The sequence below is a fragment of the Acanthochromis polyacanthus genome, chromosome 22 (assembly GCF_021347895.1).
Source record: "Acanthochromis polyacanthus isolate Apoly-LR-REF ecotype Palm Island chromosome 22, KAUST_Apoly_ChrSc, whole genome shotgun sequence".
NCBI classification, from domain to species: Eukaryota; Metazoa; Chordata; class Actinopteri; family Pomacentridae; genus Acanthochromis; species Acanthochromis polyacanthus.
The window spans coordinates 20,973,324-20,997,350 of record NC_067134.1 but is presented as its reverse complement, the minus strand read 5'-3'; the positions used below and the strand labels follow the sequence as shown (position 1 = coordinate 20,997,350).

The 24,027-nt window shown below is 39.1% G+C and overlaps 1 protein-coding gene across 1 annotated transcript; it reads left to right on the top strand.

Annotated features, from left to right (window-relative positions):
- Positions 1-921: 921 nt before the first annotated feature.
- Positions 922-22,672, top strand: slx9 (SLX9 ribosome biogenesis factor). Its single transcript, XM_022211292.2, has 6 exons — positions 922-1,215; positions 2,492-2,612; positions 14,741-14,809; positions 17,520-17,694; positions 21,775-21,840; positions 21,950-22,672. The coding sequence occupies exons 1-6, from the start codon at positions 1,015-1,017 to the stop codon at positions 22,074-22,076; spliced, it is 759 nt and encodes a 252-aa protein (XP_022066984.1). The 5' UTR covers positions 922-1,014; the 3' UTR covers positions 22,077-22,672.
- The last annotated feature ends 1,355 nt before the right edge of the window (positions 22,673-24,027 follow it).

Genomic DNA, 24,027 nt, shown 5'->3' with positions numbered 1-24,027 from the left:
TAAAACTACTATATATACTTCTGTCATTTGCACAGTCTAGCTCTGAAAAACAGATGGACAGGTACTTCAGTTTTAGCACAGGCATTACCAATGAAAATCAAAGTTTTGTTTGGTGTGAACCTGGCCTTGACCAACACAGTGAATGTGTCGTCCTGTCAGTGAAGCACAGAGATGGAACTGTGATGACATCAGGCTGCATGAGTTTAAAAAGTGTTGGACATGTAGAACTATGATATAATATAACTCAACATATACATTACAGTGGGTATTTTTGAATGATCATAGGTGCACAACCGCCTGCTTATCTTGTGGTAAATAATGAATTTCCTACATTTTCAAGGCAGAAAATATGACTTAATATTTAACACATATATAACTATATTACGAAAGTATTTAAAGCTGTCGTTAACGGAGAAATTTAACTGAAAAGCAAAAGCTACCGAAATGAGAATCATGCGGAACAAATGTCTTTCTGAGCCGTTTCCCACCGACACATAAAACCGGAACACCAATCATAGTTGTCGACAACTGAAACTATTGCACACTTCTGGTATTTATTTTCACAATAATATGCTTTTACACTATTCGTATGTTTCGCACGTGTTTTAATAAATAAAGAACTCTAAATTAAAAAAATAATTTAGCACGTCAACATGGTAATAACTGTATAAAGTAAAATTTTACCTCAAATGCTAGTTTTTCTCTGAAGTACGTGCTGCCAGTTAGCTAACTAAGTTAATGTTTACGTGACGCAGATAAAAAGTTAAGCAAATAACAGGCTTAAAGCAACTTAGAGGGGTAGTTTTTCGCTTTGGGGGTTATATATTTACCTGTTCCTAGGACAAAAACATTATTTAAAATTGTACAAAGACGAAAGCCTGGCATTTTACTTTGAAGGCGAAGTGTTTCTTTGCGATGCTAACACAGCAAACTTGCTACACATGGTTCGCTGTCGACACGGGGAACAGAAACACCCGATTAAGTTGAATTGAAAGTTGATTGCTGATTTTTGACATGGTTGGAAAGATAAAACACGTCCGTCAGAAGCTTCACCAGGAGGCAGTGAAGCTCGACAGGCCGGGGAGCCTCTCACAGAGCCCCGGATCCGAGTTACCTTCCAGCTCAAAGAAGCCTCCGGTCCTGGTGGAACCGCACAGAATAAGTCCTGCACATGTGGAAAACAACACGAGTGATGCCCCCAAACATGTCAAACAGGTATGTGAGAGGAAATGTACCAATGAATAACGCTGATATGCAACGATAGGTTAAAGAATAAATGTAGAATTTTGTTGAAATTTAGTTAATTTGTTTAAACTGATGTGATTGCATTTAATGAACCAGGAGTGTCAAAAATCATTTTAGTTCAGGGGCCACATGCAGCCTAATCTGGTCTCAAGAGGGCCAGACCAGGTAAATCAGAGAGTTATAACCTATAAATAACCCACAACTCCATTTCCCCCCTTTATTTCAATGCAAAAGAAGTACATTCTGTTATCTTTTTTTTTGCAAAACATTATGAAGAAACTGAAATTTGTTAAGAAAAATAAACTCAATTCCAATAATATTCTGCCTCGATTTGTCATTACCACATTACAACTTACAGATCACAGAGTATACAAAATATTTAGTTGCAGGTATCTGGAACTGAACAATATAGTATTTTACTTAAAAAAGGACAAGAAAACAACAAAACCAAAACATTACAAAAATGACAAACAAATTGACAAAAAACGAGACAAACGATGCAAAACAATAAAAAACAGACAAAAAATTAGACCCAAAATTTACAAAATGTCCACAAAAAAAATGGACACAAACGAGACAAAAGTGAGAAACAAAATGACAGAAACAAAACACAAAATGAAAGAAATGAGAGACAAAACACAGAAGCTGGACAAAAAGGAAACACAAAATGACAAAAACAAGAGACAAACAATAAAAACCACACATAAAGACAAAATAACACAAAATGATTTAAAAAAAGCTATACTATTTTACTTTATAATCAAATCAACTTGTCATAGTCTAGGAATTATTTTAAATTTATACTTTTACAAATTTGCAAATTGCAGTTCATGTCTTCTCTGTGATTTTTACAATTTACAAAGTTGTCCTGTGGGCCAGGTTGGACCCTCTGGTGGGCTATTTTTGGCCTATGCTGGGGAGGAATGACTCTGTTATTCAAAATAAAAGCGGACATATGAAATATTGGGAATATATGAGATTAGATCCTCAGTCATGAAAGCTTTACTGACTTTAGTTGCGTTAAGTTCCTTGTATTTTTAATGCAGTAAATCGAAGCTGTTCATGTTTAATGTTACATAAGAATAAACTGATTTTCAACTTAGAAGTGATGCAACAACTAACCATTCAACATCACTGCTGTCATGTGCTGTACTTATGAGTTCTAGAGGATTTAATTCTAACTTGAACATAATAGGAGACAGTTGCTCTGATGTACTTATTTTTATTTGCTTGTATTCTGAAACAGATCCTGGCAAAGAGCTCCTTCCCATCAGGGATCTTTGCTGGCACTAAAATCTCTCCGGAGGCCCTGGTACAAACACTGAAGTTTGAGGAACCTCCAGATGTGCCCACACCTGCCAAGAAAGGTAAGAGGAGCTGAAGGTTGTTATGTATATTACTGGATTACACAGCAATAGTGTTCAATGGAGCAGATACTTTTTATTAATTTGTTCTCTAGGATGCATTGTTTATTACTAACAGTGCCATTTTGTATGATAATATACATGTGTATTAGACAGGATATGCCATTTAAAAGATATTAAAAGCATTCTGCTGCAGTTTAATTGTCCAAATCAGAGACAAATTTGAATGTAAGAGTGGACATAGTCAGAGATATTGTGACTTTAAGTGCTTGATTTTTTAAGTAAAACTCCAGAAATACACACCATAAACTGTGTAAATATAAAAATGTCCACATTTATATGATACTACGCCGATTTAGTGTGATGATTACGACTTTGACTACACTGTTAAACAGTAAAAACTGTGTGAAAGGTAAGAACTGATCGATAATAAAGTACTTCTTGGTAAAAAAAACTAAATTTTAATCTAATTTTGGCATTTGTAAATTTTACGACATGAATTTTGACCTCACAGATGTCTTTTGTGTATAGTTACCATGGTTACAGATGTGCTCTGCAGTGATTGAACAGATGGACTCTCCTCTTTAAATCCACTTTACGTTTTCAAACTCGTTCTCTTTGTCTGTCCGGGTCACCTGAAATTAGCACCAACCTGCTACAGACGATGCAGCTGTCTGTTTACGCTACAGAGATTAGGCGATTCACTCTCTTGTTAGCTAAAATCCTCCGTACGCAGAGGCCAAATTGTTGGAAAACATGCAGTTAGATTCATGTTGTGTTTGCCGTTTGTCTCAGCTGTTTCGGTGCTGCTTTTTCCTTATCTTACAAGTTTCATTCATGAGCTAGCTATCATCAGATACAGACAGACGTGCTGTTAGTGAATGCAAGGAGCTTCTTATTAACGGCAGTAAACAAGATAAAACTGATCAATCTAGGAGCAAGACAAACTTTTATGGGTCCAGAGATGCTGCAGACCACTAACTAAGACTTAACATGAAAGCAGTGTTGTTGGTCCTGCACGTTAGCTTGTTGTTGTGTTTTAGCTTTGGCTGAATGCTGTCGTACTGTTCAGTAGCACACATGCTCCTAAATGCATTTTACTGTTAGCACACATCTACTTTTACTGGTAAGACATTGCTTCAACTTGACTTTAGTTCAGATTGTCTCATGTTGAAAGATCCCAGAGGCTGATAATCAGGGATGATATTTGACATTTTTCACATTTCCAAATCCTTATTTCAATTGTCTGATTATCAATAAATGAAATGATCTACTTAGGGTCTGATGCCGCTGCCTCTCTCTGTCTGTTGTTACTGTGTGGTCTCAGAAATGTCTCTTTAGTAGAAACACAACCCTCAAAATCTGGACTAGAAACACAAGCTGTCCCCACAAACAAGAAAATTAGGTACTTTCCCAATCGCTAAGGCTATGCTAATGACTTTTGGCTCAGTTAGAAGGCCACATATCATCTTTAAACAGTTTAAGATATGGGCCTCAGTGGCAAAAAGAGTGAACGAGTTCACCCTCCTGTTGTCTGCTTCTTACAGTGGAATGAGGACATAGTATTGTCTTGTAGCATTTCCTTCTCTGACCACTAGATGGTGCACAAGCCTTGTCATTGTCCTCCTCCAGCAGCACCACAGCAGACTACAGTAATTTTTTCCTAATTAAGGCAGCAGGAGCATCTACTTCCAGCTTCAAAGGCTCAAAACTGGGCAGAACTGTTAAGGAGCAAAAAAAAAAAAATCAAGATGCTGAAGGCGAGGAATGTCAGTGCTAGCATCCCCGTGTGTGAAGAGCAGAGCACTGGATGTGGGCCCAGTTGCTAAGCACGCTGTGCTTCATGAAGCCTCACCAGACAACGGCCTGCTGCTATTTATAGACCAGACGCAGTGTAAATTTAGCTCATGCATGAAATCAAGGTTCAGCTGCATCAGTGTTTCCCGGCTTCATCTGGAAGACACCGAGGTTGGTCTCATTAGGAGGACGGTTAGCCGTCAATCTGTTGATGATCTGCTCGGTTATCTGGAGATTTTATTTTTTTGATCAATAATTCAGCGGAACATTTTGAAACGGGGCCAAGAGAGGAGAGTGACATTCAAACAGGGCGAATGTATTTCCTTTATGTGTGTGATATTCCACCATCAGATCCCACTGAGCTGTAGACCAGCTGAAGTAAAGCAGAGCTGAGCATTTCTGAGACAATTCCTAAGATTCGTTCCAAGAAAAACCTATCATTTAGAACAGGGGTGTCAAACATAAGGCCCGCGGGTCAAAACCGGACCATCAGAGCATCCAATCTGACCTGCGGGACGCCTTTGCAAAATGTAAAAATTACAAAGGTGAAAATGAATCCTTACTGCAATAATATTTAAAGACATGGAACATTGTGCAATATAATATGAGTCAACAGCTTCAGTATGACAGAGTTTGGTTTGGTGTAACGTTATTGTTGATTTTTTTGTGTTTATATTTTGTTGTTTCGTGTCTCTGTGTGGTCGTTTTGTGTCTTTTTGTGGTCATTTTGTGTCTCTTTGTGGTTGTTTTGTGTCACTTTCTGTGGTTGTTTTGTGTCTCTTTGTGGTCATTTTGTGTCTTTGTGGTCATTTTGTGTCTCTTTGTGGTTGGTTTGTGTCACTTTTTGTCGTTTTATGTCTCTTTCTGGTCATTTTGTGTCTCTTTCTGGTCATTTTGTGTCTCTTTGTGGTTGTTTTGTGTCTCTGTCGTTTTATGTCTCTTTCTGGTCATTTTGTATCTATTTCTGGTCATTTTGTGTCTCTTTTTGTCGTTTTATGTCTCTTTCTGGTCATTTTGTGTCTCTTTCTGGTAATTTTGTGTCTCTTTGTGGTTGTTTTGTGTCTCTTTTTGTTGTTTTGTGTCTCTTTCTGGTCATTTTGTGTCTCTTTCTGGTCATTTTGTGTCTCTTGCGGTAGTTTTGTGTCTCTTTGTGGTCATTTTGTGTCTCCTTGTGGTTGTTTTGTGTCTCTTGTGGTTGTTTTGTGTCTCTTGTGGTTGTTTTGTGTCTCTTTGTGGTCGTTTTGTGTCTCTTTCTGGTCGTTTTGTGTCTCTTGTGGTCGTTTTGTGTCTTTGTGGTCATTTTGTGTCTCTTTCTGGTTGTTTTGTGTCACTTTTTGTCGTTTTATGTCTCTTTCTGGTCATTTTGTGTCTCTTTCTGGTCATTTTGTGTCTTTGTGGTCATTTTGTGTCTCTTTCTGGTTGTTTTGTGTCACTTTTTGTCGTTTTATGTCTCTTTCTGGTCATTTTGTGTCTCTTTCTGGTCATTTGTTACAAGGCAGGGGGATAACTAAACCTTCTTCCTTAATAATTCCCACTTTAGTTTGTGCGGTGTGGTGTGTCAGGCTTATTACGCAGATGTGGAAATAAATGGGAATTTAAAACAATCTTTAGATCTTCACAAGTTGTAAAATAGTATATTATTCCGTTCCAGATACGTGTGACTAAATGTTTTGTGCCTTTGTAGACACTGTGATCTGTAACTTGTGATACACAAATGATAAATGAAATGGAGCACTAAAACCACTAAAGCACTAAAAAAAAGTTTTTCAATAATTTCTCCTTTTAGTTACTTAAAATAGCTGCAGACAGAGAAAAGTAATGAGTGTCCCGTAGTGCCTCCTGGGTAATGCAGCTTAATCATTCTAAATTTGCTCAGAGCCCCTGATATGGTGAGTGTAGAAAAGAGGAATGTCAGCTTCAGAAAGGTCAGAGAAAGTCGTGGCACGCCAAGGAGTCGAATGTAGAAGTGTCTGTCTTGCGTAACGGTGAGTAAGAGCCCACTTGGAGCATTGATCGTATCAGTAACGGACCCTGGAGGAAAGACGCCGGCCTGTCTTTTATTCTGAGGTCAGCTCCCTGAAGACCCACCGCCTGCCTCCACATCTTCCTCATCTCATGGCCATTTCTTCCCCCTTTCTCCCCTTCCTCATAGTTTCGCTGCATGACACAGAAAAATAGCTGCACCTAAATTTGCTGATTTCACCTGCCAGCACCTCACGGCTCCTGTTAGTTTTCCCTCATTTACTTGTTTTTTTTTTACTCACCAGCTCTCTGTTGTTTTTCTTGTGTTTGCTTGATTTGCCCGTGCAGAGCTGTCATGTTTACTCACATCATCATGACTCGCCTGCATGCTAACCGAGCATTAGAGCGTGCGGTGGAGAAACGCTATCTGTGTGTGAAACCCGGCGATGCTGTGAAGATGAAAAAGGTTTCTGGATGAGAAGCCGCACAGTTCTCCAAGAGGTCAGGATGGTGGTGGGACTGTGTAGAATGTAGAATTGCAATTAGGAGTTAATAAGCAAAACAAACAACCCGAAGTCCTTATTATCTTTTAATGCTGATTTGAAATTGACTTTCGGCTCTTTATGAATATTAAACGCACAGAATAAATCACAGAGAATCTTTCGCTGTTCGTTTTTTGACCTCACTATGTACCAGATAGTGTAAATGAATAAATTCCTTCTTCTTCTCTGTGGCATCTTAGAATGTACAGTGCAGGATAAACAGTGATTTTGCTGTTGGTAGCATGTTAGAAAAATCATACATTGTTATGTTCTTCAGTGATATAAATGTAAAAAAAAAAAAAAAAATGGAATTCTAACCAGATGGCTTGGATAATTCTATTTAGAAATAATGAATGATTCTAAAATGATAGGGAGCATTTTTGCAGGAACTGTTGTCTGCATAGAAAAGAGTTTTTGCTTTGGAACTTTGTTCAGCTCTTGATGTGCAATTTATCTTTACCAGCTTTTATGCAGAAAAAAATGTTTTAACAAACCACAAAACAGTGAATTAGCAACTTTTAAGCTACAACGATGATTCTTCAAATCAATTTTATATTTGTTTTTGTTTTTATCCTTTTTTAAAGAAGAAACATTTTTAGTTTTTTTATAAAATATATAGAAAAACTGAAAATTGGAAATAAGAAACAAAGAGCAGTGAAGAGGAACACCAGAATAAGTAATCATTATGTGTCGAGTGATCAAAAAACAAGTTTTAAAACTCAAAAACTGATTTGAATTTTTCTTCCATGTCTTTCTATTGTAATTTGTACAGCAGCTACTTAGATAGCAGCTCACCATTTATGTCCCAGTACTCCATAAATGCCCTATGTGCCCCCATCCATCCACGTCTAAGCTACCCGTCTGCTCCAGAAGGTGTAATCAGAATAGACTGAGCAGGATGTGGAGTCTGGGTGGATGTGGGTTGGGTAGGTGAGGGGTCGCCTCCAGTCGGCTGTAATCACAGCTATCCATTTCATCTAACAGTGGAAAGAAGATGCTCCCGATGGGAGCAGAGTGGTAGTAAAGCACCCTTCCCATTTTCCCCCCATCCACAAACACAACAGATACCCCCACCGACTCACGGGAGATTAGATTTCTCCACCTCGACCCGCATTTGTAGTCAGCAGCAGATGCCTATCTTTGCCTGTTCTCTTACTGCAAACAGCAGCAGAAACACTTCTGTTGTTTAGCACTGTGGTGGCAGATAAAGGCCTGCCAGGAGATCTGGAGAGAGTGGACTCTGGAGATAATGTTCCTGTCTGAACACAGCAGACTGCACACACTGAATACTACTATTATCATACTTCATTATCATACTCACTGTCGTGGATTTGATTAAATATATTTGCCCAAGCCTTTTTGCAGCAGACTTGGATGATATTTGTTGTTCCTACTGAGGACATGATTGCTACTCAAAGCCTGCTGATCCATTGTGGTGCCACTATGGAAACTAGTATCAGATCATATTATCTCTTTGTCACTGCAGTATTTGAGGGAGATAACCCGGTTTGACTTTCTTTGATATTTTCGAACAAAAACATCTAATGTCCTTCTTTGTTACAAGACATTGAAGTAATGACAGTGGAACAAACACCAATCAGCCACATAGTAAAACCATCAGATTAGTATTGTGTAGGTCCACCTAAAACAGCTTTGTCCTGTTGGACCACGGACACAGGACTCTTCAGGATGTCCTGTGATGTCTCTGGAAACAGGAAGTTGGAAGCAAATCCTTCTGTAGATTGGAAAGTAAGGCGTTTGTGAATAAGGATTGGGATTTGGGGAGTCTGAAAAAGTCTCCAGAAGTGTTTGGGTAGATTGTCAAAGTCCACATTAAAGCCACAATCCAAGGTTTCCTTACAGAACATCTCATTGTAATGAGATCATTATTCGCGTGACCTGTCAGTGGTATTAATGTTCATCACATCCCGATGTGTTCCTTGAAACGACTTGTGGCCTCTCTGTTGCCTCCGACCTTCTGAACTCTACAGAGCCGACGCTAATCAATGTTTGAAAATAAGGTCAGACCCACATGGCACTTAGTTCACATGACATTTAGCTATTTGATGTTGATGTACCACATAAACTGTAAAGCTCTTAATCACGACTTAACCTTTTGAACTCCTCGTTTGTCATATCAATGTGAAGTCCTGCACTTCTGTGGAAACAGCACAGCCGTGGTTCCAACGAGAGAGAGCGGTAGAGAAAGTTAAACGCCATAAATCATATAAAAGTGGATTTTTGTGTTTGTCATATTAAAAAAATAATAATAAAAAGACTCTAATTGTACAGCATTTTTCTAAGTTCTCACAGATGTTACCTATACTGGAGAAAAATGGTGCCTCTACTTACTATAGATGTTTTACATTTTTCATTTTTTTCCCCCTATTTTTCCCTGATCTGCTTCCTGAAAATTCAGTTGAAAAGTCCCTGAATTATTGTGAGGTTAGTGTCGGTCACAGCTGAGTTGCTAATGGTTTCTCTGCTGCACCGAGAGGCTCAAGATTTAAATTTGTTTAAAGAATCTGGTGCAAACTGTTTATTTTTAGACAATTTTTAAAATGAAACCTGTTGAATAAAGTAATTTTGATGAAATATCATGATGTTAAGCAAGGATTTGGATCGTTTTCCCAGCAGAATTGTGCATTCAGGATGAGTAGTTCAAGTATGATTGGGAACTTAAGATCCACTTATTCTTTATTTCTGTGGTAAATGGTTTATTTATGGCATTGAAAAAAAAGAAAAGTCTTTCAGATATACCAGAAGTTAAATAAATTGAGAAACAAGACATGTTGAATAAAGAGATTTCATGAAATAACACAAATTTCCAGCTTGAATTACAATAACTTGTTAGACAGAACCGGAAATAGGTTTGAATTCTTTTGGTTTTCACAGCTTCTTGCTCTGGTAGTTACTCGGTCTGGTAATAATTGGTGTAATTTTGACATTTGTTTAGACAGATAACATGCTTTTCAGACTCACTATATTGGGTTTATGGGATCTGAGCAGATCCCATAAGAGCAGACAGATGTAAACATTCAGTGATGCCGTTCCTTGTTAACCCGGACTCATTTTTCTACTTTTAGATTTGCGTTCCTCCATCCTTATAGTTTTAAATGATCAGTTCAAATGTCGGTTCAGTTCAGGAAGCTTTATTTGCATGAAAACATACAGTCCGAGAAAAAAGAAGTGGATTTTGTGGACTGATTTCGGTTCGGGATGCTGTGTGAGGTAGTGCAGCTTTGACAATGTTATCATGCCAGTATTAACTCTTTCCACTGCCAAAGCAGGAAAGAACAAACACTGTGATGTTCTGGACACCGTGTGAACGTCTCCACTTTGCTGTTTCAGTCTTTCCTTTACCGACCACTGTCAGAACGAGACTTCTGACTGATAAAGCAGAGCTGTTGTGTCGAGGTTTGAAGCCGAGTAGAGTTTATTTCACACCGATTCTCACATTATATCTTTGGCTTCGCTCAGCCCTGAGCATGTCCTGACCACAGGGAACCTCAAGGTGGCTTTACTGATAAGATGTCATTAAAAAAACTTTCGCTTCCAGCTAAGGATGTTACTGACACAAAGAGGGGAAAGCAGTTTTTTTTTCTATCTGTCTGTATTTAGCTTTTTGAAGCTCAAATTTAAAACTCAAAAAAATCCTGTAACTCGATGGAAACATAACAACTATGAATATGAGTAGAGAAATCCTAGAAATGCCAGCTGTGCAGAATGACGCAAAATGCAAGTAATTATAAAAAAACAAACAAAAAGTTGATTTTTTAAAAAAGTATTTGTGTAAAAAAAAAAGAAGCAAAACCTAAAATCAATGTGCAATATTTTCAATTACAACTATAAGTTAGAATCCCATAAATCATAAATATATTATGTATGTCCCAATTATTACAGTCAGTAAAAAAAGATCCATTTTAAAGTTTGACCAGTGATTGTCTGGAGGACCGTTCACGATAGTTGATAAATTCCAGCTGATTATTGTTTAAACATATAGGCAATAATTATATAAAGTGCAAATAAAGAGCAAAAGAGATCATGACAACATCATGCTAAAATCTGTTTTCTTTTAATATGCCATGTAATGTAAGTCCTGTTAAATTCCCAGCAATCATAAATAGCAGCTGTTCTGTTCATGCTAACTTGACACTCTCCACCTCCAATCTGGAGACTTGAGGACTCACAAAAACAGCGCGTATTTGAAAAGCTGAGTATGACTTGCAGCTGTCCAGCAATATCGATTTTTAGATGAGTCATTTTAAACATTTGTCTTTGAGGCTTCATTATAGTAAACACAGAAATCAGCCGTCTGCAACAGTCATTTTGCTTGCTGCGTTATGGATCTCCATCTGCAGACACTTGCTCTCTAACCTCATCACTGACTAATTCATCTGCACACGAAAGACTCAAGTTTGTAAGAGTACTGTCGAGGAGTTGTTTTGGCCTATCAGTTTAAAAGCATTACCATCGATAGTTCTTTTAAAAATCAGTAAACCCCAAAAATATGATTTGGGTAGAAATTGGACTAGATTTTAATGAAATGATGCATTTCTTTAGGTCACAGTGGCAGAAATAAATTTGTTATTATCACACGTAATTCTTGCTTAATCATTCCTCGCTGGTTTATTTACATCCAGACTGTGGAGTGTGCGAAGGAGCCATATGCTTATTATTTCTGGCAAATATTTCTAAATACCTTCCAGTCTATGTTGAAGAGAGAAACCAGCAGCATGAACGTCTCTCACAGCAGATTCCTCTACATAAAGGCTGTTTTGTTTATTTAAACTATGAATTTTTATGATAAATGTGCATCTGTTGAAAGATTTCGGGAGTCCATGTCCAAATTTCAAAGTAAATAAAACCCTTGGGTAAATCTTCATCCCTCTTGTACTTTTTAAGTCTCAGAACTTCATTTCTGTTTGGCTTTAATAGACTTTAAGAACCGACTGTGGACATGACAATGAAGCTAAGTCTACAAAGCCAGGAGAAGGCTATAAAAAATATCAAAGCGCTTCCAGCTTCGACTTTCTGCTGTCTGAAATGTAATTTAAAAATATCAGTTAAAGGAAACTTTGAAATTCAAGACAAGATGTGGAAGAGAAAAAAAAATCAGATCAAAGTGCACGTCTCCTGGGCAGAAAGGCAAATCAAAAAAACATACGACTTCAGAGGAGCTGCAGGAAGGTTTACCTGACAGATATGTGGAGGAGCACTGTGGGTCTGAATAGAAGAGCCAGAAGAAGAACATATCACCTGCTGCCTCATCACTGAAGTCATCGTCAGAAGTCTGCAAAGCAACATCTGGAAAATAAACTATTCCTGTGGACAGGTGGAGAGAAATAAAGAAGCAGTGTTAGTTGGTATCACCTCACCTCCTGTTTAGAACAAATAAGGAAAGATTCTGGTTTGGTTTGTGGCACAGGAAGCGCTGTACAAATAGAGGGAAGGATGGATTCTGCTAAACATCAGGATGCAGTTGTCCTGCAGTCAGTCAGTAAAAGTGATAAAAAGTCTCTGGGGAGAGGTGAAGCATGCGGTGTGCGTCAGATAACCTTAAAGTATATGAGAAGTGGACTGTTTTTGTTCAGAAAATAGGAAAATGCAACCCTGCATTCATAGAAACAGACCTGGTTTACAGCCGCTTCAACTTGACGCAGTGCTCTGCTCCCAGTGCTCCTGCCACACTTGGCAGACCATTTGGAAGACCCATATTGTAACTGCATCTGCGTCTTCCACTGGATTAGCTCCACTATATCCAAACAATGATCACTTCACTGGAATTCCATTTTGAGGAAGAAGAAGTCAGAGCAGGAAACAAATTCTGGCAAATGAGGATCAACAGTTCATATTGGCGTGGTCAAAAAATGACACACTGTTGTGATGGAACACCCAGCTGCCACATCACACCACATCTCAGCTCAGTTGCTCTGAATTTTCCTCCTCGGACAGCTCATTGTTTCCGTAGAACAAACGTTAAAAGTCTGCCCCTTAAGGACAAATTCACTGTGAACACCTTTCGAATATTGAAGAAAACGACCAGCATTCTTTTAGTCCTCTTTTGACCTGACACACCTTTTCAAATCTGGGAGAATTTGGGCTCTTTCATTGTGAAAACTGCTGTTTGGTCTCTGGATCACAGCTGTAGATCCACTTCCTGTCACCAGAGTTGATCCTCAACATGAAGGTTTGGTCGTACCGGGCCTGTTGATAGAGGTCCTGGCAGACAAACAGATCAGCGCAGTGGTTAAAGCTTCTTTCAGCTTTGACTTCTAGCCAAAATCAAACCCAAACTAAGAAGGACTGATCTAGGAAAAGTTGTCCATGCTTTGATTACATCGCGCATCGGCAGGTCGGAACTCAACCATCTGCAGCTGGTTCACAATGCAGCAGCTCGTCTCCTAATATGGACAAAGAAACGCGAGCTCAGAGCACCGGTGATTTCCTCACTTCACTTCACATTTTTTAACGGTTCTTAGCCATTTCTTAACTTGTATCTTTTTACCTCAAAGGTCAACAAGGATGTGATTAACTGAACTCTACCCAGACTTTTGAATCCAACTGTATGGTGTAAGTGGGGCTGTCATATGAAGATTTCCTTTGATTGTTCTGTGCTTTGGGGGCATCTGAGTTAGTCGACACTTACTTCATAGCTCTCAATCTGCTGTGGTGGGGGAAAACAAACACAAACAAACAAACAAAAACACTTCAAGATGGTGTCTGTTTACATTTGTCAAACAGAGACCGATAGAGAAAACAACAGCAGCTCTGGAAAAGTTGCTCTGGCATGAAAAGTGTTTTTGAACAGAAATGTTTGAAATGTATGAACCCTGGGAGGCAAACTCCTGTCCAAAGTAAATGCAAATATTTACATAATTTTTGGAAAATTCATTTACATGGCCTTCATCAGCACATGCAGTTTACTCAGTCGTCATGGAGACGGATCTGTTGTTTCATCCACAACACTTTCCGAACTTCTCTCCTTGTGGTGGAACTTTCGACTTGAATAAAAACAATCTTAACCCCAGGTCCACTTATCAGCTTCTTCGGGAGCTTTCAACACATTTAAAGCTACAGGCAGCTCTCAGTTGGAGCTCTGATGCTTTTTTCCTTTTTCTGCAATGGAGATGAGGAGTGCGAAGTTAGCCAAACCAACAAACTACACAACAATGGAATCATTCTTTAACCCTCTGAACCCCAAAACCCCTCAGTGCATTTGAAAGGCATGTTATCTTTTCAATACTTGCAAAAATAACACCATTTTTCTGAGCAAAAAAGTCTAAAAACAAAAGGAATCATCAGATTTTTAACTTTCCGACAGTCCTTGAACTCATCATGTGACATTCAGTGTCATAACTTAACCAAATCTAAGCTAAGAAGTAGAATTGTCTTGTGTGAACATTGAAGTCGATATTTGCAAAATCATACATTTTATGTTGGAAAACACAATTGAAAATAGACTTAAAAAGCAACGCGATTCAAAAAAATGGTGTGTGTATTCTGTTTTGTCTTTTATTGCCCCAAAAAAAAGAGTAATAAGGAAAATCCTCCTCCGATCGAGGGCTGCCTGTGTGTTAGTCAGAGCTCAGTTGGTGGAACAGAATCGTAACATCCTCCTCCTCTCGGCTCATCCAGCTCTGCTCTGTCTGGGTGGAGGCTCGCTGCAGCTTCCAGCCAAGCCATTCCCTCGCCACCTTTGATGTATCTTTAACACATTTATGAATTTGCCTTTCCTCATGTTTAATTAGCAGCCTTCTCCCTCCGCTGAGTGGAGCCCAGCCGGGCTTCAAGTGCGCTGTCATGTAACTATTGCATGTGTTTCCACAGGCCCAGACGAGAAGAAAACCAAGTCGAAGAAAGAGAAGATGAAGGAGAGGAGGGAGAGATGGCTCAGCAGTGAGTTTATATGAACGCTCAGCACCCTTAAAGGAATGTACACATGTTCTCTGTTGGCAGATATGAGGCTAACACAGGTTACAACAGATGGTTAGATGTTCTTTACACTTTACCATCTAACACTGATGAAATAATTTGATACTATTCCTTCTTCTAACGCTGAAACTCGGGTGTAAAACTGCATTTTCACATCAACTCTTCATGAGGCCAAGCACATTCTGAAATCAGCTAATTTGGTGTCTGAATTTTACTCATTAATATTTGATGAGTGCATCTTGTTAGTTATTACTTTAGAGTTTATTGCAGATTTTTTGTTTATTGCCCCAGATAACAGACAGAACTGATTAGCAGAAGGGTTTTAGAGTCTGCTGTAAAGTTTCCGTTTGTTCCTTTGGATACCAAGTGACTGACAGTAAACAGAATAACATTTGATGCCAGTAGTGAAGTAGTAGGTTGATGGAGCTTCTAAAACAATGGAAGTTAATGGTTGAAGGAAGGAAAATGAGCAGTGAGCCCTGAACCTGTGCTGAAGGACTGATGTATATCCTGTTCCTGTCTGCCATAGTGGCCCACCATCGACCACAAACTAGGACTCTGCAGGGTTTTGTCACTAGAACTGGATTTGATGATTGACTGTGATCATTCTGTAGGTTTTAAGTGTGTGTTTCTTTCCAGGAATCACCAAAATAACATTTTTTGGAGACCGTAACTGTAAAAACATGCTCCTCATTTGGACATTTCAGGTGAACTGCAGGCAGTGTTTCCACAGAACAGATTAACAAATTAGCTTTGACTGAGTCCCATCCTACACCGTCCTGCTCGCACATAACTGCACTATTTCCTCTATTTGTGTCACATGTGATAAAAACTACGGTGAACAGTTGTTTTAGGCAATTAGCAAGATTACACTGTTTTTGTTTTGTCTGCTGCGGTCTAAATCCTGGAATTTATAGTCCCATCCAGACTGATGAGTAAAGTTGCCAGAGCCACAGGGACTGTTTTTATCTTCCTCCTTCTCCAGTGAATCTAAACAGAGCTTTCAGAGGTTATGAGGAACATTTCTGGTGAATAAATCAGTGATTTTTTAGGGAGCTTTTTTGAACAAATGTCCATCATTGCCTCTCTCTATAATTATGAGTTCTATCCTCAACACCACTGTCATGATCTCCGATAATTGAGATCAGGTCTGTAACCGAAACCTTCTGCTGAGCCAATCAATTCCTCAGTAACACAACACGTATCCTCTTCAGGCATATAATTAGGTGCTAATGGCTGCGTCTCTGTCCTGGTGAAACCCAAGACTGGCTCCATGGCTGACAGTTTTCAGGAATTAGGAGGAAATTAGACTGAAGGATTAGTTTTATTCAGATCATGGACACAAAGCAGGGACAGCAGACTTTGGCCGTTGTGGAGTTTGCAGACTGACAACAAGCTGGAAACTTACTGTAAATAGAGTCGATGCCTGGTTTTAACTACCAGGTTGCAAAGCTGCATCTGTGACTTTAAAATTAATGTTGGAACAAACGGAAAGCAATTTATCAATGTGTCCAACTCTCAGAATGTTTATAGGATAAAACCCCAGTGATGATGGCAGAGCTGAACCTGGGGCAAGAAATCGATTACGGGGTTTTGGCAAAGACTGGGCCCTCTGAGTGAACTCTCCTGGATATGTGTAGCAACTGCACCACTCCCAAAACCCCAAAAGACAAATAATGATTGAATTAAGGAAAAATAAAGAGTGGGAATATGATATATGCAACAAAGAAGCAATAGAAATTGCCTACTCTACTGCGATGAATTCTAAAACAAATACTGCTCATTAGTTTTTTCTACAAAAAAGTTAAATTCCATCTCATTATCAGCTTGTGTTAATTCTAGTGGTTACCTCTAAATCTAAACTCAGTCAGTGTTTCCATCTGTTTGTGTCTCTCCTGCTCTCTGTGCTTACAATGACTAGCTGTTAATACAATAAAATTCCCAATAAAACTGTGCTCCTTTACATATTTATGTGATTCTGCTGTAATACAACAGAGTGAGTATGAAACCATTAAGACCACATGTTCACCCACAGTTTTCTCTGTGCTGTCGGTCACCGATGCAGAGAGAGTTTTCTTCCTGAAAACAGCAGCAGCTCAGTTGCATTTAAAGCTACAGACACTGAAATGGCCAGTTTAGATTAGGGATAAAACCAACCGTTACACCGTCATTGTGAAATAAGCCACTTTTGGTGGAAAATGAAAACTAAACGACACATTCTGGGGACGTGAGATTTTGATTAAGATGCTGACAAGGGACACAACATGTAGCTTAATTTAAAAAAATCTAAAAAAGTGCAATTTTCAGTCCTTTTTTTATTTTGTGCATTCGTTTTTCATTTTGTATGCATTTAGATGACGAACATTGCTACCTTTACATCAGTCCGACTATTTACTCACATGTAGCTGTATTATACCAGAAAGTAGACTGTGTTTATAGATGGTTATGTTCTGTTTACAGGCAGAGGAAACCTTCTCCAAGACTGTTTTATTAGTTTTACATGAACCTGACAGGATCAGATTGTAAAATGTGTTCCTCAGACTAACACAGTTCAGTAAATGCAGGACCATGTGTACTAGATATGGACCTCTTATCTTCTATGACATCCTCTGTTGATAGACTTCTCGTTGTGCTGTGAAGTAACTCACCCTCCCTGTTCTGTGCCGTCTCTCAGAGATCAGCTCCATCAAACAGGCGAAAGAGCAGCAGGTGGCCGAGGCCCGGAGGCAGGCCACGCCCGTGGTGGGAGACATGAGGCCGCTGGCTGACGCCCTGCCGGAGCTCTGTCAGCTCATCACTCCCGCTGCCACAGCCCCCACCGCTCGCCACAAGAGCAGGAAAAGCAAAACGTAAGTGCTGAGGTGAAGCTATTTTTAGGAACCTCCCAAATCCAGTCAGTAACAGCTCCACAACTGTGAGGCCAAAATGAGCAACCTCCGGTGGAGAGAGGATTTTGAAATGCAATAAGGCCGGTCAGATCAGGGCAAAAACCGACGTCTTTACTTCCACTGGTGACCCAAATCCAGGACACAGACAAATACGTTGAAGAAATAAAAAGCAAGCTTTAAATACAAGCTGATTCCAGACTACAAAAACAAGCAGGGAATAAAAAACTGAGGGATCAAGCTGAGGCAAAATTCACACACAGACCGACATGGCATATGGGGCATAAGCTAAGAATACTGGGAGAAGACACAGAAGAACTGAGAAAGGACCAAGTGGAAACAGGATAAAATAGAAATAAAAAGGGAACACCTTTTCAACATTCTGAACTTGTGTGTAAATAACCTCTTTAGTCTCAACCTAAACTTTACCAGACGAGAATGCTGCAACACTTTCACTTTCTTAGTGTTTTTTGCTTGTGTCACATTCTGGTTTCATTTTTTTTACTGCCGTATGAAGTCCTGCACCTCTTTGGAAACAGAACAATGGTGGCTGGAAATAGAGAGAACTCAGAGATGTCCTCTGTGCAGTATGACACAGTTATGTTACCATAGATCATTATTTATTTTTTCAATAATTCACTTCACGACCTGTTTCCACACCATCTGCTCTGTGCAAACACAGCCTGCAGTTCAGCCAAAAATTCCCTGAATTTTTGTTATGTGACTGTCCATCACAGTGGAGTCACTAGTAGCTTCTCAGTTGCGCTGATTAGTGCAGAATATTTTGTTTTTTGCAGAATGTGATTTGCACAAACAATTTATCTTTTGGCATTTTTTTAAAATGCTAAATGTTGAATAGAAATAGCATGATCTTAAGCTTAGATTTGATTACATTTCACAGTGTGTCAGCAGATGAGCAATTGAAGGATGGTCAGAAAATTGAAATGATTCTTTCTGTTTTTATAGTTTCTGGCTCTGATAAATGGTGTCATTTTGGTGGTTTTGTAAAGATAACATGCCTTTTAACCTTCCTGTTGTCCTCATTTACAGACACTGAAAAATATTGTTTCCTTGTCTGAAAAAAATCCAAAAAACTTCTCCAAATTTGTGAAATTTTGCAAAACGTTCAGGAAGAAAATTTCAATAATTCCTTAAAAATTTCCCTTAAAAGTTTTATTTAAAAAAATCCCCAAATGTGGCAAGAAAATTCTTATTAATATTTTCAAAAAATTTGTAAAAATCTTTCAAAAAAATCCTAAAAATATCTAAAATGATGTATATTAGTTAAACTTCTGATATTTTCTTTAAGAACATTTACAAAAAAATCTACCAAAATCCACTAGACAATCTATAATAGGTGTCATCCCCTGAAAGTCTCTAATTTTCTAACATAGCTCCATAGAAATGCTTGTGTGGACGGCGTTCACTACACTGTGAGGAAAAAGCTTCTAGCTGTGTCCGAGTTCAGGCTCCACACTGATTCTAAGAAAACTGAATGTGTTCACGCTGAGCAAAGTGGAGTCATATGCAGATTTAAATCATTTTCAGTTTCACCATTTGTAGCAAAGGAAGAGGTGCTCACAGCTGGAATAAGCCAAATCTGACAGCAGATGGTGTGAAAACAGCTCCGAGTTGAGTGTAATTTTAAAATAGCGGTTGCAGGCATATTACAACATTAAAATTCCCTCTCAGAATAGCTTCAAAATTATGGAAAAAGGCTCATTATCACGGCTTGAACAGAGTAATGAAGCAGGACGGAGCGCTGCAGCTAGACTCAGTCCAGGTTTAGGATCCAGCTGCAGACCTCCTTCACTGCTTCTCGAAAAACACCTCATCAAGCTCCCGAATTCATTAAGGCAGAGAGACTGTCAGCGATAAGGCAGCAGAGGCAGGTGAGTTTATTAAAGAGCAGTCTGGGAGTTATGGAGCGATAAAGAGGCAGGACGTCAGTTCAGTGCAAAACAAAGCTGAGAGGCCATGGAAGACACTCTTGTTTATTTGATGCACATAAAAGCAAGTGATTCCACAGAGAGCATAAATCCAGGGTCAGACTTATACGGTGGGGCTTTTTAATTATCTCTCCTCTCGCTGGAGCTACGCCCATTCTGCTGGGGAGCCTCCTGCACTGTGTCACCGCTGCGATTCCGCAGTTTTTCACATGACGGTAAATGTCTGAAGTTTCACAGCTCGGAGCAGAGAGATCATTTTCATCAGATCCTAATAACCGATAAGCAGCTTATTCAGTGCAGCACCACTCACCATGTCACAGCAGCTTGTTGTGGTGCTTTATTTCACACCAACAGGCATTTGACATAATTTTGTCCTTTTTAAACCCAAAAATAATGTCTTTTTAATATAGGAATGAACATTACATGGAGATACAGTTGTACATGTCTGTTATAAATTGTTATGGAAGAAACTAAATCTATGTCAGCTAGTTTTCTCCTTTTATTTGAATCATTTTTAGAAACCCAAAGAAGCAGAATGATGTAATCCTTCACAAAAATATGGAAAACAAATCAAAATAGTTTGCTGTATTGAAGTATTTTTTTCTCTTTTTCTATTCTCGAAACTCTCTGGAGAGCCATTATTTTAGCTTGTGACCTTCTCCTGGAGATCGTGTCCTGCGCCCACCTATGAGATGTTAATGCACGAATCGAATCAATACTGTAAAAGTGGGGGAGGCAAAACTAGCAATTTGACATGTGAGGAAAGAATACAGCATCACTGTCTCACACTGTCTCATAGGCCATAACTGTTTGTGCGCTAATTAAGCTCCATAAATGCTATATACTGTCAATAGGAACAAACAACACAAGCATCAATATGCACATTGGTGAAACTCTGAGAGCTGTTTACTCTCAAACATAAAGTAAATCTAATAAACACGTCCATTAAGAAAAGTGCAGCGCATTCATAGCAGACTGAGATGTATGATTGAGTCAGCAGTGCAGTTTTACATTAATGTAAAGCTGCTTTTTTCTCTCTCTCTCTCTTTGTTAGGACACATCAGTCTTGTTTGGATAAACTTTCTTGAATTTTCAGTGAATAAAACAACACAAAACTTTCACTGTCATTTTATCTTCACTGTGTGCACCTTTAAAAACTAACCCTGCTAGCCTTCCAGGTATGTGCAAGGGTGTATCAAAACGTTACTTCACCTTGAAAAATCAGAAGCCGCAAATGATTTAAATTTGGACACCATCCACTAAGAAGTAGTCCCTTTGTGCAGTGATGCATTGCTCCCAGTGCTTCTGGAACGATTGTAATGCTACCTGGAGGTCCACTTATGCAAACTAGTACCATTTGGGATGAGTGTTGAATCTCTTAAACTGTGTCAACATGGCAGCCCTGAAACTTTAACTTCATCTTTGGAAAGAGAAAGAAGGAACAGACTGACAAATGTGGTGAGTATGGTACGTTGTGCTTTGATGATGTTTCGACCAATGTTCTTCCAGATTCTCAATATGTTACAGCAGAACTCTGCCTTGACAGATCAACCTTGGAGGATGAATTTAAAGTGGACAATCGCATGAATGTTGAAGAAAACAAAGGGTGTGCTCCTGACTGAATGAAGCTTCCCCACTTTTGAACGCTGCAAGTTCTTCTTCTGTGAAAACTGCCATTTCTCCTCACCAGTGATGATCCACGTGAAGTTATGTTGGATGAACATATCTCAAATGTGCACCTACCAGTAGTGTGCTGTCACCTAGCATCCCAACTCATGACGGTTACTCTATATTTGCATGGCCTTGATGCGCTCCATACATTCACACCACAAAAAGTCTCCAAAAAGTCTGATCAACCCAGTAGACATACTTTAAATAGACTTAAAAGTAGAAGTAAAGGTTTGAGTTACAGGCCGTAGCAAACAGATGTCAAATACCAAACTAAACGCCCATTTGGACTAATAACACATGAAACACTTGTCAGTGTTTGTTTCTCTCAAGAAGTGACCAAACTTTCTACAAAATTCTCATGAAAATCTAATGTTTTAGCTCTGTCTCAAAATGTCCATTTCTTTGTCTTTTCTCCTTCCTTCAGACCGATGAAGAGGCCAGAGCCAACTGACTTCAGTCAGATGAAACAGTCTCAGAAACGCAAACTCCTGTAAGCAGCCTTCTTTTTACCTCTGTTTGATCGGTACTCTCTTCAGCATTCTGTCTGATTAGCTCTGAAGCTGCACTCTTATTATGAACATGCTTTGCTCTTCTTACAGGGAAACGGAGACCAGCCGGTTCAGTAACGCAGTAAAGACGCTCTCCGCCAAAATGAACCCTCTGGCTGATATCGGTGAGCAGCTGCGGAAGAGGATGAGGCAGGAGGAAGAGCAAGGTCCCAGCTAACAATAGCAACAGCCGAACTGTGGGAGGCTGATGTGCCTCCACAGACATGGACAGTTGAATTTGTCAGGGAAACCCAACATTAAGGAACCTGATCCCCCATCACACCTCTGGACTGCAGCCTAAAGGATGCTGGTTAAAAACAGCAAAGTGTGTCTTTGTGAGGTATCCTTTCACATTTATCATCCACATTTCTTCTGCCCTAATGAATCACTTCTCATTTAAAGGTCCCTTCAAATGTCTGTTTTCAGTGCAGACATTTTTAAACAAACCTGCTTTCTTTCTCCCAACACCAACATACCCACTTGTCTATTTTCAGCATCTTATGATTGTGCTGTATTGAGAATAAGATCAGCTCCCGACTTCGAGTGACTCATCAGCAATAACCATAGCAACTCCTCTGATCCATGTAAATGAACATCTTGTCAGGGCAACACTGAACCGCAAGCCGAGTGAAAATATTGTCAAACTGTCACCAGGAAGCAGCTCAACATGTTTGGAGAGCTGCGGGACTTTGCTGTGCATGCTGCACATCGTACTCAACATGTGTGTGGGAATGTGGACACTTCGCATTAAAGGATAGTTCCAGTTTGTTTCAACTTGCCGTAGTGGGATGCGTCTGTTGTGGTTCTGTGGGTCATTTACAGGGATTTAGGCGAACAAGGGGTCGTAAAAACCAATGTTAATCTGAACAAAAAGCATGAGCAACTGGTTACATTGCACTATGATTTAGTCCCTCTTTATAGACCTTTACTAACTCACTAAACAGATGATACCACCACTACAAATGCTTTTTGAATTTTTAAAAATTTATATTAACTAATACATTTTTAAGAAGGTTTTCTATCATTAAAATACAAGAGAAAGGGAGATGGATTTAGGGTAAGTGGTAAGCCTGACAGTTTAGCCTAACCGTTAGCCTGCCCTGGACCAGATAAGCTTACCAGTATGAGTTGTACCTGAGCCTGAATCGTGTTGAATTTGCTTATGTAATCATAATAACCTGACAATATGTTGGGCTAACTGAAATAAACAAGATAATTTGCTAGACTTGCTTTATGGAACAGAACCCTGGAACATCTCAGGATCTCCATTCACAGATACTTGTTGATTAATCCAGTCAACCTGAGTATTCATCTGGATATGATGGTTTGTTTATGGATGAATGGATGTAGGCTTTTCTCATTTTTCAGCTTTGAGTCCTCTGTCCTTCATTCTTCTCCCTGTGACACCAAAAGCAACCCTAGAACACCATCTTAAAGGATGTCTAAACTCCTAAAATGCATTTCAAGGAGAGAGGAAGCTGCAGGAGGAGCTAGGAGTGATGATATGTCTTCACTGTATCCTTTACAGAAGTCTTTTCCATAAATGTGGTGATGTATAAAACGGGTGTGACACAACCCACCAAATGTTCAAGGTCATGTGGAGTTTAGGTTTGATCTACAAAAGGTTATGCAAGCAGATAAAATAAACATTTCTATCTTGCTCAGCTTTGTATAAATTCACATTTGAGATGAAATAAACCTGTGTGCCATTTCATTTCTAACAAAATCCAACAGCAGCTGAGTGTTACAATGACAGCAAGAGGGTCATAAAACATTTAATACATCCAGATTTCAAAAGTTTCAAGCTTTGATGTGATAAAAGGCTGAGCTATAAGAATTTCTATAAATCATCGACATAATTAAGAACCCTCCCCTATTTACACAGCATTTATCTGATCTACTCATCGAGGGAAAAGACGCTTTTACATGCAGCCACTCTAGTGAATAGGATGTAAGTCAACCCACTTTTATTGTCTTGCAAGCAACAAAATCATTAAGGCAAGAATTTCCTTGTATTCCACATTAAATGAATTACTATTTTGTCTTTGACTTAGTCTGAAGAGAGTAACAGTTCATTTTTAACCAGCCAATTAAATTAATCTCCATGTATTATTTGAAAATGTCATCCT